The sequence below is a fragment of the Ahaetulla prasina genome, chromosome 4 (assembly GCF_028640845.1).
Source record: "Ahaetulla prasina isolate Xishuangbanna chromosome 4, ASM2864084v1, whole genome shotgun sequence".
Classification (NCBI taxonomy): Eukaryota; Metazoa; Chordata; class Lepidosauria; order Squamata; family Colubridae; genus Ahaetulla; species Ahaetulla prasina.
The window spans coordinates 100386424-100404046 of record NC_080542.1 but is presented as its reverse complement, the minus strand read 5'-3'; the positions used below and the strand labels follow the sequence as shown (position 1 = coordinate 100404046).

At 41.5% G+C, this 17623-nt stretch overlaps 1 protein-coding gene across 12 annotated transcripts in view; it reads right to left on the bottom strand.

Moving 5' to 3' along the window:
* TBC1D5 (TBC1 domain family member 5) overlaps positions 1 to 17623 on the bottom strand; it is a 407351-nt gene that overhangs the window by 155676 nt on the left and 234052 nt on the right. For all 12 annotated transcript variants that reach the window (XM_058183253.1, XM_058183246.1, XM_058183249.1 and 9 more), the window contains 4 exons: positions 10393 to 10501; positions 7344 to 7433; positions 7176 to 7247; positions 2 to 69 (listed from right to left, as the gene is read on the bottom strand). In XM_058183253.1, coding sequence (XP_058039236.1) covers positions 2 to 69; positions 7176 to 7208 — 101 coding nt within the window. In that variant the 5' untranslated portion in view covers positions 7209 to 7247; positions 7344 to 7433; positions 10393 to 10501. The remainder of the gene's footprint in view (position 1; positions 70 to 7175; positions 7248 to 7343; positions 7434 to 10392; positions 10502 to 17623) is intronic.

Genomic DNA, 17623 nt, shown 5'->3' with positions numbered 1-17623 from the left:
CGTTCGTTTTACATCTTGTTCAATCATGCTTCGAAGTTCTTTGTCCTGAAAAAATTTGTTCCAAAGACTCTGTAAAAGGATAAATTATTTGAAAGATAGTCAATGATGATAGAACACCTCCAAATATGAACTGATACGGCATACAACATCTATATAGTTACTAGGAGCTGAAAAAAACCTTGAGGGCACATAATCAATAGAATAAGCCATCCTATTTTGCACACAGAAGTCATTTTTTCTATATAGGCCCTGTTTATTAGAACCCAGACAAAGCATCCTCTTCAATCAGAACCTAAGCTATGTCTGTCATAATGCTCGCATTAAGCCATCAATGTTCTTCTAAAATTCCAACATTAAAAATCCTGAATTATATGATTTGCAAAAATTGCAAATATTCCACTGCTTTCTGCTAGAAAGAATGAATATTTCAAAAGAACAACCTTTGGGATTTTAGCTAATAAACTGAATAAACTGCCTGCTATATTTACAATTTTAAATTATGTCTGCACATGTAATGTATGTGTATGTATATATGTGCATCCATACTGCATCCATATATGTATATCTATATATTTAAACAGACATGTGTGCCTTTTGTTTAATCCTCCCTTCCAGCTGCTGATACTTTTGCACAATTATTTTGTCCAGGAATAAAACAGCATGACTGTTTTGTTCAGGAACATTTATCTGTAAGTTTAGCTATAAAAATTTTTATTTTAATATTTTTATGTTTGCAAAACACAGCTAGTGGCTATGCTGCATAAAATGTCAACTTCTATAATAAACTGTAATAAACTCATATAAAATAAAAATATTTTACAAAATTATTTTAAACATCTGCCTTTTTTTTATTGCACATCATTGTCAAGACAGCATTTTAAAAAAGGATATAATTGTAAAGTTCATCCTGAACAATTCCTATTTTTGGAATCACTATGATATGAAAATATTACAATTAATGAGAAACAGTGAGATTTGGGGGAAGTTGTTCCCAGTGCAATATATGCCATCCAAACAGAGCTGCATATAATAACAATGTATTTATGGAGAACTTATATAAAGTGTTCAGCATCCCCAAATCTAGGCAAAACAGCAGCTGAAGAACCACATTAATGTATTATAAATATTTTTTCTTTAAATGCGCATACACAATTTACAATTTGAAATACTATGGATCCCAAGTATTTTTCTGTAATGTGTTGAAAAATGAAAAGTTACAAGAAAGTAATTTTGCCACTCTTGCAAATGATGGCATATTCAATGATTTCTCTCAGGGATTTTTTTTTATTGCTGTTGAGGGAATATTTAATCTCAAAACCAGACTTTTTAAATACTAAATATGGAGGATTTGCAATAATTTTATCTACTGGACTTATATCTTCAAGATAATTATTGGATTGTGTATTGTCCAAAATATTGTACAATTCTTTGTATTCCAAAGTCCTGCTATGTTACCTCACTGTGGTAAAAGGTGTGTTTCTGGGATAAGAATAACAAGACTTGATGACAAATGTATAAAACCACAGCAAAATCATTCAAGGTATCTTTATTGGGCAACAGCAATAAAGGAAAGTGCTGGAGGCTGATGATAATAACAAAAGCATCATTTTGAAAGCGATGATAAAGTATCCCTATATTTTACTGAGAAAATTACATGGATAGACAATATAAGTTACTAATGATATAGTGCCAAATGATAGATGGCAATCAACAAATTATTAAGGAAGAACTGGCACTGTAAATAAATGTTGCCATATAATTTGACAGTATAGTTTACAAACTGATCAAAGTAATCAAAATGTGTCTGGCTTTATAAACAGTATAACAAAATGCAGCTATGTTCGCAGAAATTGCCATGAAGGAAAAATCCCAAACTGCAAAAATAGAATTACAATGGGTACAGATAATCCTTGCTTACCAAAAGTAATTGGAATAGGGAACTCAATTGCCAAATGATATGATTTTAAGGTGCAATGTCATGTGACTTATAACAGCAGTCTTCACTGCTGTTGTTAGATAAATCATAGGGTTAGAGTTATAATAATATAATCATAGCATCCCACAGTTATGTTATCACCGTTTGTGACTTCCTGCTGTCTTTCCCATTGCTTGTTGGTAGCTGACCACAAAAGTTGCAAATTGTAATCTTGCAGGACACCGTAATATAATTGGGAGGTAGTTGCCAAGTGTCTGAATCACAATCATGTGACTGCAGTGATTGCAATGACTGTGACTATAAGAACTTATCGTTCAGCATTGTTGTAACTTTGAATGGTTGCTGAGAGTGGACATTAAGCAAGGAATATCAGTATATGGAACATAAGAAGGTTTAATATGGGAAATCTCAATATAATGAAAGATGAAATAAATCAACTGCAAATTGGGAACAACAAATTAAAATTGACTGTAATTGGTCATTTTTAGTTAGTTGTATTTACTACTAGGACATCAAAAACAAAGAAGGAATTGCTTTCATAGTTAGGAAGTGTATAACAAGAACAGTACTTGGCTACAACGCAATCATGACTAATCATGACCAAATAATATCAATTAAACATCTTGGACAATCAGTATGTCAATATGGTTGACATAATTAATATGGCAATTATCCAAGCTTATGCTAAATACAGATAGATACAGAAGAAGAGGAGGTTGATGAATTTTATGATCAAATTCTATTTGAAATTAACAGCACATGCAACCACAATATGCAGCTTATGACTGGAATCTAAAATGCCAAAATTGGAAAAATTAAGGAGGAAAATGTAGTTGGATAATATGGCCTAGGAGACTAAAATGAAGCAGGAGGACAACCTGCAAATTTCTGTGATGGAATGTAGTAGAATAAATTCCCAGGGGGGAGGGGTGTATTCCAAAGGAATAAGAAACAATTCAGTCCACATATTTTGTATGAAAGAAGATGAAGACAGAGCTTCCCTTATAGTTCTCAGAGTATATGGGAATGCAGATAGTAGAGTGCTTTAATTTGGCAGAATTCTGACTATACCTGTGGAAATAATAAAGAACTCAGCTTGAAACAATCATTATACATTCTTTGTTTTGGGGTCTGACACAATCCAATGATACTCAGTTCAAACAACAAAATCAATGCCTATATATGTGGACATTATGTAATGTAGGTAGTTCTCACCTAACAATGGTAATTGGGACAGGAATTTCTATTGCTAAGCATCATGATTGCAAACAGGGATGTCACATGACTGTGTCACTTCACAATGTCAGTTCCAGAATTTCTGTTAAGTGACACTCATAGTGTTATTAAGCATGGTGTCATGGGATCACCATTGTAACCTCTTTCCAACTTTCCAATTGACTTTTGCTTATCGGAACTAGCAGTGAAGGTTGAAAATGACGATCATGTGACCCCAGTATACAGCAGTGTTGTAACTGTGAGCTAGGCAATGAGCACACATCAGTGGTGGGTTTCAAATTTTTTTACTACCGGTTCTGTGGGTGTGGCTTGGTGGGCGTGGCAGGGGAAGAATACTGTAAATTGTCCATTCCCACCCAACTCCAGGGGAAGGTTACTGCAAAATCCCCATTTCCTCCCAATCAGCTGGAATTTTTACTACTGGTTCTCCGAACTACTCAAAATTTCTGCTACCAGTTCTCCAGAACTGGTCAGAACCTGCTGAAACCCACCTCTGGCACACATATAACAATCACATGACTAAAAGGATACTGATCATAAGCATGAGGACTAGTAATAATCATCATTCATTCAAAACTTACAATGAGTGATAACAGTCATCACTCACTTTAAATTTTAACTGTGCAACCTTTATTCCTTGGATGACCTTCCTGGGCTTATATTCTCTTGATATAGCTTCTTGGGATTCTTGGCTACCCATTTTAGAAATATTCACCACTATGATGAGGTAGTACAAGTTTTTGGGGTGGGGGTGGGGGGGCAGGGTTGTGTTGATGGCACATATTCCAACAAAAATACCGTATATACTCGAGTATAAGCCGAGTTTTTCAGCACGTTTTTTGTGCTGAAACACGTCCCCTCGGCTTATACTCGAGTCTACGTCTTCGGGAAGCCCGCACAGGAGGGGGTACCGAGCGGACTCCATGGGAGGGACGGGAGCGGGCCCGCCGAGGTCTCGGGATTTGTCGCCCCAGGCCGGCCCCATTCCCGTGTCTGGTGGGCGGACGGCGCAAACTTGGCGGACTGTGCATTGGCGCGGGAAGCCCTGGTGGTGCAGTGAGAGGGCTGGGCAGGGGAGCCGCCAGCCTTCTCGGCTGAGGAGGAGGTTTCCCGACCGCTGCCGCCGCCGCCGCGAGAGCCACCCAAAGGCCAGAAGAAAGGTCATTCCATCGAGTAATGGGCGAAGGCTCCTTCCTCTCCGCCTTACCCATGCTGTGCGAGCCCGGCTGGGCTGCAACCCCGCCGCCGCTCCTTCCTCAGCCTCCCGGGCTCGCGCTCTAGCAGCCGCCAAGCTCAGGCGGACTCGGCAGCTCCCCATCAGCACTCGCACGGCGCGATTCGGGCAGGAGGAGTCGGGCTCGCTCTGTGGCGGTGGCGCCGCTGCCGCCGCCGCCACCACCGCCACGGAGCGAGCCCGACCTCCTGCCCGAATCGCGCCGGCGAGTGCTGATGGGGAGCTGCCGAGTCCGCCTGAGCTTGGCGGCAGAGCGCGAGCCCGGAGGCTGAGGAAGGAGCGGCGGCGGGGTTGCAGCCCAGCCGGCTCGCACAGCATGGGTAAGGCGGGAGGAAGGAGCTCGCCCATTACTCGATGGAATGACCTTTTCTTCTGGCCTTTGGGTGGTTTCGCGCGGCGCAGAGCGCAGCGCCATCCCGCCCGCGACCCTCAAACTCGCGTTCCGCTTTCTGGTAAATTGAGACGCCCGGTGAACAAACAATGCAGCAACTCAGAGCAAGCGGCGATTGGCCAAGCTCAACCAGTAGAAAAAAAGGTTCTCCCCGTGTCGTCATTGTTGCTAGGCAGATGTTCAGGCGCAACGGGAGAGAGAAGAGGGGGGGAAAACCCTCCCTCCCTCAGCCGAGAAGGACTGCACCGCCAGGGCTTCCCCGCGCCAATGCATAGCCTGGCGGGAGTTACTGCAGCTCAGCCGGCTCCGCCCCAACTGGTGGTGTTGGGGCAGCAGCTGCCGCTTAGCAAAAAGGTCGCTCGCCCAAAACTCCTCGCCTTCTCCTGGGAAGGGCTGGATGGCTAGCCGGGAAGGGTTGAATAAGCAAGCCAACCTCCCTCCCTCCCTCCCTCCTCTCCCCCGCAAGCGAAAGAGCGTTTTCCCGTTGGAAGAGAGAGAGAGAGAGAGAAAGGAGGGGCCGTTCCTCCCCTTCTTTCATTCTTTCTTCTCCCTCCGTGCTTCAGAAGCTGGGCGTGTGTGTGCGCGCCCTAGTCCCCTTCTGTTCCGTGGCGCTGGAAGAGAGAGAGAGAAAGGAGGGGCCGTTCCTCCCCTTCTTTCATTCTTTCTTCTCCCTCCGTGCTTCACCGTGCTGGGCGACCTGGAGCAGCTGCTCTTCAGCCAGATGCTCGGTGAGTCAGCCCGTCCCCTTCCTTCCCGTGGGGGTCTGCCTTGCTGGTGAAGGTTATTGGGGCTTTTGAGCAAGGGAGGAGGAACGCGAGCACCGCCTTTCGCGCTGGCATTCCGGGATTTCCCTTTGTTTAGAGCTGGGAATCCTCCTTCCCCCTTTTGCACTCCCTCCCTCCCTCCCTCTCTCTCTCTCTCTCTCACACACACACACACACAGACTTCTAAAGTCGATTGGCACAATGCTAAGCAAACACAGCAGTGGGTCAAGGGTGAAGGGCTAGGAACCTGGCAGGTGAAAGGTTGAGCGACATGAAGGCAAAGACCACAATTGTTTTAAGAAAGAAGCTTTAGCAGGGAGGGGGGGATGGGAGGGTGTTTTAAGTTTTGGCAAACAGCCAGGCCAACTGTATTGGAGAAGGTCACACAACTGGCCTTAACATTTTAGCTGCTGTCTTTTTCCTCACACTTGGGTTTAATGATATTAGAGATCCTTATTGCCCTGCCAAAAAAAAAAAGAGCCACCCCAACGTCTATGAAAATTAACCTTCTCTGCCAAGAGACACTGTGCAGGGTATTTTCACTATTGGTGTGCATACAGGCTTAGATTTGTGCTGGGTTCTTAGTGCTTAGAGCACTGACCTTCAGAGGCACCCTGGTCCCTTGGAAGCTAAAGGAGGACTCATTTTCATGCTTGCAGTTGTATTGTCAATTTCTGTGAGACAATGTTGTTGAAGTAACTCACTCACTCATTCATTCATTCATTCATTCATTCCTTGTGTGTCCAATCACACTTAGCCAATAAAAATTCTATTCTATTCTATTCTATTCATTCATTCATTCATTTTATTTTGTCAAATACATATTAAATAATTATAAAAATATAAGCATGAATTGAATACATAAAAGGAATACAACTAAAGGGAACATTAGGACAGGGACGGTAGGCACGCTGGTGCTCTTATGCACGCCCCTTACAGACCTCTTAGGAATGGGGTGAGGTCAATACTAGATAGTCTTTGGTTAAGGCTTTGGGGATTTTGGGAAGAGACCAGAGTCAGGTAGCACATCTCAGGAATTAACAACTCTGTTACTGAAGTCACATTTTCTGCAATCTAGATTGGAGAGGTTCACTTTTAAGTTTGAATCTATTGTGTTCTCGTGTATTGTTGTGGTTGAAGCTGAAGTAGTCATTGATAGGAAGTACATTGTAGCAGATAATTTTATGAGCTATGCTCAGGTCATACCAAAGGTGGCGTAGTTCTAAATTTTCTAAAGCTGGGAATCCTCCTTCCCCCTTTTGCACTTTTATTGTTTTTCGTTCAAATAAATATTCATGTTATTTTACTTGGCTCTATCTTTATTTTTTACATTGACCAGTAGCTGCCTCATTTCCCACCCTCGGCTTATACTCGAGTCAATAGTTTTTCCCAGTTTTTGTGGTAAAATTAGGTGCCTCGGCTTATATTCGGATCGGCTTATACTCGAGTATATACGGTAGTTCTTAGTGTTTTATTACTTTTTAATAGACTTGCAATATGCATAGAGAATTTTGCTATGCAATAGCTTAAATGTTTAATACATAAATAAACTATTAGATCACATTTTTAAAATAATGTTTATGTTGTCAAAAAATACAAATGCAACCTAGTTACCCCTTCATCCTGTGAAAGTGGGTTGTTGATCATTAAGTCTTGCTGTCCAGCTTTCCGAGGGTTTGTAATATGCTGTAAATAGGAAAAAAGCAATTACTGTAGCTGCACTTAAGGCACAATGAAAATATGAACTCAAAAACAAATAAATTTCCTTTAAGATTTACTTACAATTTCTTTTACATTATTATATAACGCTCTTGATTTTATTGTTTTTGTAATCCAATGATTTCTATCAGAAGGTAGAACATTCAAAAATAGCTGTAAAGCAAACAAAACATGGGTCAGAAAAATAAGCATCGTTTTTAACTTTGAGTATTTTCTAAATATTTTTTCTCTAGATGTATGAAAGACATTTATTTACAATGGATGCAGAGTCATTTGAATTCTGTCAAATATTTTAATAAGATCATGAAAACAAATTGCCTATAATGCCTGAACTCATTAATTATTTTATGTCAATCATTTTTTCTGATTAATAGGAAAATAAATTAACTAATATCAAATGAAAATAAGCTGCTTCAACTTGTTTATTTGATAGTCAAAGCATATAAAATATTTAAATAGTCTTACCATATATTGTGCCTTTTTGAAAAATAATTTAAGTGGTAATTCTGAATGTAGAACTTAAAGTTTAAATTTTTCAGACTCCTTAAAATAGGGTCCTTATCTTTTTGAAACAAACATATTACTTTATGCTTCCATGCAATTATGCATTTAAAAATATATTAATTAAAGTACTGATTTATATAACTAGAATGAAATAACATAACATAATATAACACAACATAATATAAAATTTTAAAGAGGTTTCATGTGAAAATAGAGAATTTTTAAAACTGTAGACTGTGTTAGATTTTATCCATTTTATTTTTTATTTTTATTTTATTTATTTATTTATTTGAATTTTATTTAAAATTCAATCTAAGGGGAATACTGATTCTTGCTAGAATGGATCATAGTACTCAGCATCTTACAATTCTTCCTAAAATAAGAAGGAATTATTTGCTTTTTTGAAATTCTTATTATTTCATTTCTAATAGTGACAAGGTTTTCACATTTATTCTAGTCTATCATTAGTACAAACTTGGGCTGAATTCCGCTGATACTTATATAGAGTCATTTAGTATTGTAGTTGCCTACATTTGTTGTATAGGTGGCAATAAGAAATCCTTTGTTCTTAAACTCAACAAATGGTCCTGGTTCTTTGCACCTGACATGCTGGACAGACAAACAGTGACTGGCCCAAAGCCACTCAACTAGCTTTCACAGACCCAGAACTCACAGTCTCATTTCTAGGCTGGCATGTTGACCATTACACCAAACTGACAAAAAGACTAAATACTGGAGGATTATGTTGATTATATTTACTTTGAATTAAATGTAAATTTATGAAAATTAAATTTAGTTTCTGTCCTGGTAGCAATAATTGTTTCTGAAAATGTGGCCCCAAATTACAAGTAAAATATATTACTCAGATCCAATTTTAGGCAGGGGGCTGGGCTAGAAGATCTCCAAGGATCCCTTCCAAACCCATAATTCTATGAGTTTATGGTAGCTAGCCTGGAAAAATATATGCATTCTTGCTTTAAATTAGGCACAAACATTTCTTCCTTAGTTTGAGCATCAATCATATTTGTAAATTGGCACTCAAGCTTGTTCTTCAGAGTTCTTCCCTCTCCTACTCTCTGGTTAGAACCAGAATTTTATTCTCTCTTCTCTTGACCAACAAGGTTGCTTTGTTTTCCTGGAAAATGTATAGACCCAGGAAAGAAATACTTGTATCCAGTAAGAGAGGAATGGCAACTAGTAGCCTTCTGGATATTGACCCAAGAATCCTTCACTATTGATAGTCTTCACTGCTTGAATTCAAAGCAAGTTTCCATATGTAATACGGACAACTGTGGGTTTTTTTATTTCAGCTTTAGTAGCTCATAATGATTGCTTGTTTCATAGGAGTTGCTGGTTCTGAATCCACTTGTAACTTAGGTATTAGAAAAATTACTGTGTTTCCCCAAAAATAAGATGGTCTTATTTTTTTTTCACAACCCCCCCCCCCCAAAATGGCTAGGGCTTCTTTTCAGGGTGGGTGGGTGTCTTAATTTCCAACCCCATGTACCGGTAGGAGGCAGGGAGCGCCATGCTGGCTTACCTAATGGCTGCACCAACCATCCACATGAAACAGCCTCATGGTGGACGCTGTGTATCATTGCAGCCACAAAAAGACCGAGAGGCCAAGCGACACACCCAATGTGTTGGCTAACCTAATGTTCACATCAGCCATCTACACAAATACTATAAATATCTCAAGACAAGCATAAACTTTTAGCTGGCTTTCAACTTTCTTAACACTACTTACTTTCTTAACACTACTTACTTACTATTTCCATAAGGCCTCCTTCCATTATTTAATGAAGAACAAATAACCTTCTCTATCTCTGCATGTTTCTTTTCAGTCTGTTAAAATATCCAGTTGATACATGCTCTACTGATCCAAAATATTCATCAAAATGGTTTTCCTTTCTAACATATGTATGGCTGTTTACATTAAAATAAATCTATTGTAATTAATTTGAACTAAATTGATATTTTTTTTCTATATTTTAGAATATTATTGCCATTTTTGCTTAAACACAGTTCCAATCATAAATATCTATAGTGTATGCCTGGACGTCTATGAAAAGTCTGTTTACTTCTGGGACGATTTTGAAATATATATGTTTTTTGAATATCTAAGTGAATGGTATATAGTGGAATGGCAGGACTATTGTTTTTGTAATATAGTAGGATAGATCTTTAGTTATATTATTATAATACAGCCACTGTTACTTAAATTTGACTAAAAACTTTTATTGATTCTTGTTGAACAAAATAAATTAGTTTTCTTTTTTACTTCAGATATTTCAGAAGCAATGATAGATATTTTACCAGATATGTTGCATTTAACGATACTTTTGTGATCAGTCAAGTGTTTTGTTAAAACAAACATTCCGTCATCATTCTATATATCTGCAAGTCATCTTTCAAAACTATCAATTTTTATTTCAGCTACAGTATTTCAAATTAATACCTGTCTTGTGCATGGTAACAGCTCATAAGAATATCAGACTGAAATTTCTTGGAAAATGCTACAATTCTTTACACTAGCAATCTTCAAGTGCATCAGGTAATGTGGTGATTTATTACAAGTACAAGCTGTAAATAAGTATTTTCTTCTTACCTTCCAGCAAATACTACGGAACCTGCTGCTTCTCAGCTGCCCATTAATCCCCTTCAGCCGTATCGTTGCCAAGTAATTGTTGTTTACAAATAATTCTTCCCATTCTTTACTGCATGGAACAAACATAAGAAAAGAACTTCTTTAAATTATTATTAAAGACTTAGCTAAGTGAGAAGCAGTGTAACATAAAGTAATTTGGGGTAAACAAAAGAAAAGGAAGTTTTAAATGTATATATTTAGCACTGTGCTATTTCTAAACGCATGGTTGTCTTTTTGGACACATTTCTTCCTCGAATTTAATGAATATGTAGATCACTGTAATTATGCCAGCAACTGAAATTCATAATGTCTGTGGAGGCTATTCCATTTCCTCTAAAACGTTAGCAGTGCAGCTCAGTGAATAAACAAGAAAAATGAATATTAATACAAGCATATTTGGGTTTCACCCATAGTTAAAACAGTACTTATTTAAAAGGATACCTTACTCCAAAATTATGGATCAGAGAAGTATAGCATTGGCTGATAGTTCTTCACATGATAAATTTGGTTAAATGAAGCTTCTTTTCTTCATGTTATCAAGCTGGGCAGTTAAGAATCATAGAAGATGACTTCTGTTAACTTTTAGCGCTATTTACTCTTGCAATCTCTTTTATTTCTTTCTACATGAACAGTTTTAAAAATTTAACAGGTGCTAGCTTTTTTTTTTTTTAAAAAAAAACCTGAAATAAAACCCCTCACTGTATAAACTGTTAAAAGCAAGCTTGAATACCTTGCAGTACCTACGGCTGGCTAGATAAACAACCTAAATATGCCTCCCAGGCACAAAGACACCAGGGGCCTAACACCTGTGCTTCATTAATATACAAGTAAATCTACTCTTCTGGGAAACAATTGGAAATTAATTGTCTCAAACCATTTATAGAGAATTTGAATACAAGAATGAAACAGGAATTCCTTTATTTTTCACAGAACACTATCACTCACTTGACAAGCTAAAATGAAATCGTCCAAAGATTTTATTTTCTTTCTGTATGACCAGTAAGACTTAGATAAGCTGAAACACTATAAGTCTGACTATAAAATACTGTAACACAGTTATAATATATTCGTAGTTATTACCAGCTAATAAGCGGACCACTTTATTCTGTACTAACTGCAGTTTCTGTGTTGTCTTGAAAAAATCCATAGTGTTCTGTCCCCCCCCATCTCAGTCCGGGAAACACGTGAACTGACTCAATTAGCCAGCAATGTAGTCCACGGCAGCTATCAGCTCTGGCAGCAAACCAGTGATCGTCTGCCAAGGTTTTCTTTATCTTCCCAGATGCTGGTGTCACAGAAGCTCATTACTGGAGCAACCAGGAAGTCAGGAACAAATAGCAATTCAGGCCAAATGCTCAGTCAAATATCTCAGCTCAAGTTTTCTCCAGTCAGTTCGTTTTGTCCATCACGAAGTTGTAGAGCAGCCCCTCCTGCTTTTATACCCTGTGGGGTGTGGCTCCATGACTCAGCACTCTCCAGGCCTGCCCCACCCCCTTTTTGTTGTTCCCGCCTCTCTTGTCTACGAAACCTGGGATCTAACCAGGACTGATTGTCCACAGCTAGGTCTGGAAGCATTGCCTGGGTGGGGGGAGATACAGGAGACAAAGGCCTCGTCACCTCCTTCACCTGGCCTGCCTCTGGCTCCTAGAGCTGAACCAGAGAGGCTGGCCCTGCAGAGGGGAGTCCTGACGGCCCTTCCCCCTCACTCTCTGAGTCACTCTCTTGCAGGGGGCCAGGCCGGGTGGGGAAGGGGGCTGGAGCCACAACACATTGGGTTGTAGGTGTACAATCTATGCATTATTTTCTATCTTGTCAATATTTTTCAGAATTGGTTCTATCTTATAGATATACATGGAGAGTAGCATAATTTAGAAAACCTGGTAATTAACAGGTTGCAGTAGTCTTGAGATATTTTTTTTTGGCTATTTGGAATGTTAATGTTACTTATGCAGTAAAAAAAGCCTAAATGTTTTTTAAAACATTGTTCAGTTGGCAGAGGACTAATCCTTATTGTTCCCTAACTTGCCAAGTGAATATTTTTTGTGTTTGTTTTAATATTTAAACCCAACATTAGAAATAATGGAAGTGCATTTATTATGTTCATACAGATCTGAGATGTGAAAAAGCCAAAACCAAATTCTTTTGTCTGGGTAAAATAATCTCAAAGCCTGATTCATCTGTTTCTGGGAAATAATTGGAAATTAATTGTCTCAAACCATTTATAGATAATTTAAATACAAGAATTAAACTGTATTTCCTTTATTTTTTCACAGAACACTATCACTCACTTGAGAGGCTAAAATGAAATTGTCCAAGAATTTTCTTTATTCATTGTCAAAGATGAGATAAGCAAAACAAAACAAAACAAAACAATTTATCAGGTATGTATGTAAGTAAAACTGAAAGAATACTTGATGTTTAAAAGATGCAAGGTGAGTTATAAAATTACATCATAATAGAATATTACCTATGTGCAGCTAGGCAGCAGCACCTAGCTAATATTGGGTTATGAAAAAAAAAGCTAAATAGAACTGATTAATATTTTGCTGGGGGATCAAACAAAATATGTGTCAGCAAGCTAGATGGGAAAGTAAAAAAAATGTGGAAGATAGTAGCAAAGAACTTCCCTATTTTTGCCATGAAAATTACATGGACACGGTCATGTTATTTATTTATTTATTTATTTATTTATTCGTATTTGTATACCGCCCTATCTCCCAAAGGACTCAGGGCAGTTCACAGGCAAGTAAAAACATATATGTACAAATTAAGATAACCATTAAAAAACTTATTCTAAAAGCCAAATAATTAAAAATAGTATAAATATTAAAACCAATTAAAACCACTATAAATTTAAAATCTAGTCCAGTCCTGCGCAGATGAATAAATGTGTTTTAAGCTCGCGACGGAAGGTTCGGAGGTCCGGAAGTTGACGGAGTCCTGGGGGGAGTTCGTTCCAGAGGGTGGGAGCCCCCACAGAGAAGGCCCTTCCCCTGGGCGTCGCCAGACGACACTGCCTAGCTGACGGCACCCTGAGGAGTCCCTCTCTGTGAGAGCACACGGGTCGGTGAGAGGTATTCGGTAGCAGTAGGCGGTCCCGTAAGTAACCCGGCCCTATGCCATGGAGCGCTTTAAAGGTGGTTACCAAAACCTTGAAGCGCATCCAGAAGGCCACAGGTAGCCAGTGCAGTCTGCGCAGGATAGGTGTCATACGGAGCCACGAGGGGCTCCCTCTATAACCCGCGCAGCCGCATTCTGAACTAACTGCAGTCTCCGGATGCCCTTCAAGGGGAGCCCCATGAGGAGAGCATTGCAGTAATCCAGGCGAGACGTCACGAGGGCGTGAGTGACCATGCATAGGGCATCCCGGTCTAGAAAGGGGCGCAACTGGCGCACCAGGCGAACCTGGTAAAAAGCTCTCCTGGAGACGGCCGTCAAATGATCTTCAAAAGACAGCCGTTCATCAAGGAGGACGCCCAAGTTGCGCACCCTCTCCATCGGGGCCAATGACTCGCCCCCAACAGTCAGCCGTGGACTCAGCTGACTGTACCGGGATGCCGGCATCCACAGCCACTCTGTCTTGGAGGGATTGAGCTTGAGCCTGTTTCTCCCCATCCAGACCCGTACGGCTTCCAAACACCGGGACAGCACTTCGATAGCTTCATTGGGGTGGCCCGGTGTGGAAAAGTACAGCTGGGTGTCATCAGCGTACAGCTGGTACCTCACACCGAAGCCACTGATGATCTCACCCAGCGGCTTCATATAGATGTTGAACAGAAGGGGCGAGAGGATCGACCCTTGCGGCACCCCACAAGTGAGGCACCTCGGAGCCGACCTCTGCCCCCGTCAACACCGTCTGCGACCGATCGGAGAGATAGGAGGAGAACCACCGATAAACGGTGCCTCCCACTCCCAATCTCCCCAACCGGCGCAGCAGGATACCATGGTCGATGGTATCGAAAGCCGCTGAGAGGTCTAATAGGACCAGGGCAGAGGAACAACCCCTATCCCTGGCCCTCCAGAGATCATCCACCAACGCGACCAAAGCCGTCTCAGTGCTGTAACCGGGCCGGAAACCGGACTGGAACGGGTCTAGATAGACAGTTTCATCCAGGTGTAAGGGAAACTGATATGCCACCATACTCTCTACAACCTTCGCCGCGAAGCGAAGGTTGGAGACCGGACGATAATTACCTAAAACAGCCGGGTCCAGGGAAGGCTTCTTGAGGAGGGGTCTCACCACCGCCTCTTTCAAGGCAGCCGGGAAGACTCCCTCCACCAAGGAAGCGCTCGTAATTACCTGGAGCCAGCCTCGTGTCACCTCCTGAGTGGCCAGCACCAACCAGGAGGGGCACGGGTCCAGTAAACATGTGGTGGCATTCAACCTACCCAACAACCTGTCCATGTCCTCGGGAGCCACAGGGTCAAACTCATCCCATAAAATGTCACCAAGACCACCCTCAGCCGCCTCACCTGAGTCACCGCAATTTTGGTCCAGACCATCCCGAAGCTGAACGATTTTATCGTATAGATAACCGTTAAACTCCTCAGCACGTCCCTGCAACGGGTCATCCTGCTCCCCCTGATGAAGGAGGGAACGAGTCACCCGAAACAGGGCGGCTGGGTGGTTATCTGCCGATGCAATGAGGGAGGAGGCGTAGCTACGCCTCGCTTCCCTCAATGCCACTAGGTAAGCCCTATTATAGGACTTCACTAGTGTCCGATCAGCCTCCGAACGGCTAGACCTCCAGGAACTCTCTAGGCGTCTTCTCCGGCGCTTCATCCCCCTCAGCTCCTCGGAGAACCAAGGAGCCGGTTGGGACCTGTGCTGGGTCAGAGGCCGCAAAGGCATGACACGGTCTAAGGCCCCTGCCGCGGCCCGTTCCCAGGCCGCAACAAGTTCCTCAACCGTGCCGTGAGCCAGACCCTCAGGAAGTGGCCCAAGCTCCGTCCGGAACCTCTCCGGGTCCATCAGGCGCCTGGGACGGAACCAACATATCGGCTCCGTCTCCCTGCGGTGTTGAATGGCGGTCAGAAAGTCCAGGCGAAGGAGAGAGTGATCTGACCATGACAAAGGTTCAATGACTATTTCCTTCAAGTCCAGATCTCTCAACCACTGACCAGAGACAAAGATCAAATCCAGAGTGCCACCCCCAATGTGAGTAGGGCCATCAACTACTTGGGTCAGGTCCAAGGCCGTCATGGAAGCCGTGAACTCCCGAGCTGCTGTCGATGACGAGCCGGAAGATGGCAAGTTAAAGTCCCCCATGACTAAAAGTCTGGGGGTCTCAACTGCCACCCCAGCAAGCACCTCCAGGAGCTCGGGCAGGGCAGCTGTCACGCAGCAAGGAGCCAGGTACGCGACCAGCAAGCCCATCTGACACCTATGACCCCATCTCACAAAGAGGGATTCGCACCCGGCAATCTGAGGTACAGTGGTCTCCCTCGGCTCCAGGCTCTCTCTAATCACAACCGCCACCCCTCCACCCCTACCCTGAGCCCTCGGCTGATGGAATGCATGGAAACCCGGCGGGCACATCTCAACAAGGGGCACAGCCCCTTCCGTGCCCAACCAGGTTTCCGTAACGCCTATAAGGTCCGCAGCACCCCCCTGAATAAGATCGTGTATTAGGGGGGCCTTATTGACTACGGACCGTGCGTTGCATAACATGAGCCGAAGGCCCAGGCTCTGAGGGTCTTGACCATCTGGGGAACGGGAAAAGGACGGGGGATCGGGGCGCGCGATCGCCTGCAAACATCGAACGCGCACCCCCCCAGAACGATATGATCCCCCTCTTCCGCCATATCTGCCCCTCCCACTTACCGTGCAAATAAAACCACCCTCACCAACAGGAACGCAATCTCCCCCCCTAACCTCCGAACCCATTAAATGACCGTCACGAGCGCACGCAAGGACTGGCTCCCCACCCGACGGGCTACCCCCAACGCCCGCCCTAACCCTCCCACCCCTTAAAAATGCCCTATCTAAAAAACCCCAAAGGCTCTTTTTCTTCGCATGCCACCTCTGTGGATCCCAAGACCCGTCATTGAGGCCGGCCCTTGATAATGAAGCGGGCCATTCCTGCAAGGCGGGGGCACCTCGCAGGCGCAAGATTGGTGATTGGTTATCACCAATCAAGGCATTGTATTTATGTACTACATTTTTAAAAATGTGCTTATTCTTATCTATTTTGACTAATGAAGTTAGCCAATGAAGCAGTAAAGTTTAGATTTATAGTATCAGGTAATATGTATTTTGAATTCAAATCCCAAAAGTCAATTTTCAATTACAAAAAATGTTCATTCATTTCATCTTTCTGCTTTTCACCATACAAGAACTGAGAATATATTTTCTGGAAAGAACTAACATTCAAATGAGAATTTTTTGGTTTTGGGGACAGTCATATATTAGTTTTTATTTGCCATTGCAAGAAAATTTCAAGCAAATGCTTGAGCTTTCTTGGAATTTCAAGTTTGTATATTTTGTTTGAAGTTTTATCTATGGGGAAAATCATTCCCCATATTCCCATTTGATTGGCGAAAATCAGTTGGAATTATCCCAAATATTGGGCTATCACATTCTAGTTCTCCAAAGATAGTTCTATGTAAAAATTATGATATAATATAATATAATATAAAATTAAGTTTTTATATTACTGCATGAAGTGAATGGATCTTTAGTTGGAATCATTAATAACCATACTTTAATAGTAAAGCTATCACATTAGGCTCTTTAAATTCATGTTGAAGAAATTAATGTTTAATTTCCCGGAAATAGTAAAGCCTTGCATCTTATTTAGCATATTTCTATCTAGAGCTAATTTAGAGAATGGTGTTCATTTTCCATTGATTTATGTTGAAATGTCTAGTTATATATTTGCTACTCTGTTACACAATTGTTCTAATAACTTTTCTTCTTAGTTACATATCCTTTGGGTTTAGCTTGCTATGGTCTATTTAGTACCCTATATGAAACTAACTTTTGAAAATCACTAAAATAATACATTTCCATCAAATGTTAATGTTCAAGAACATAGCCACACAAAATTTTATTGAGATTAAAACAAACATGCTCATGGTGTTTTGAGTGCCAGGAACTGTTGTGGATGGAAGTAAAGTATATATAGACCTATGAAGCACTGAGTCAAAGCAGCAACAGTTGGTGCTGAAGACCAACTATGCATACAGTGCT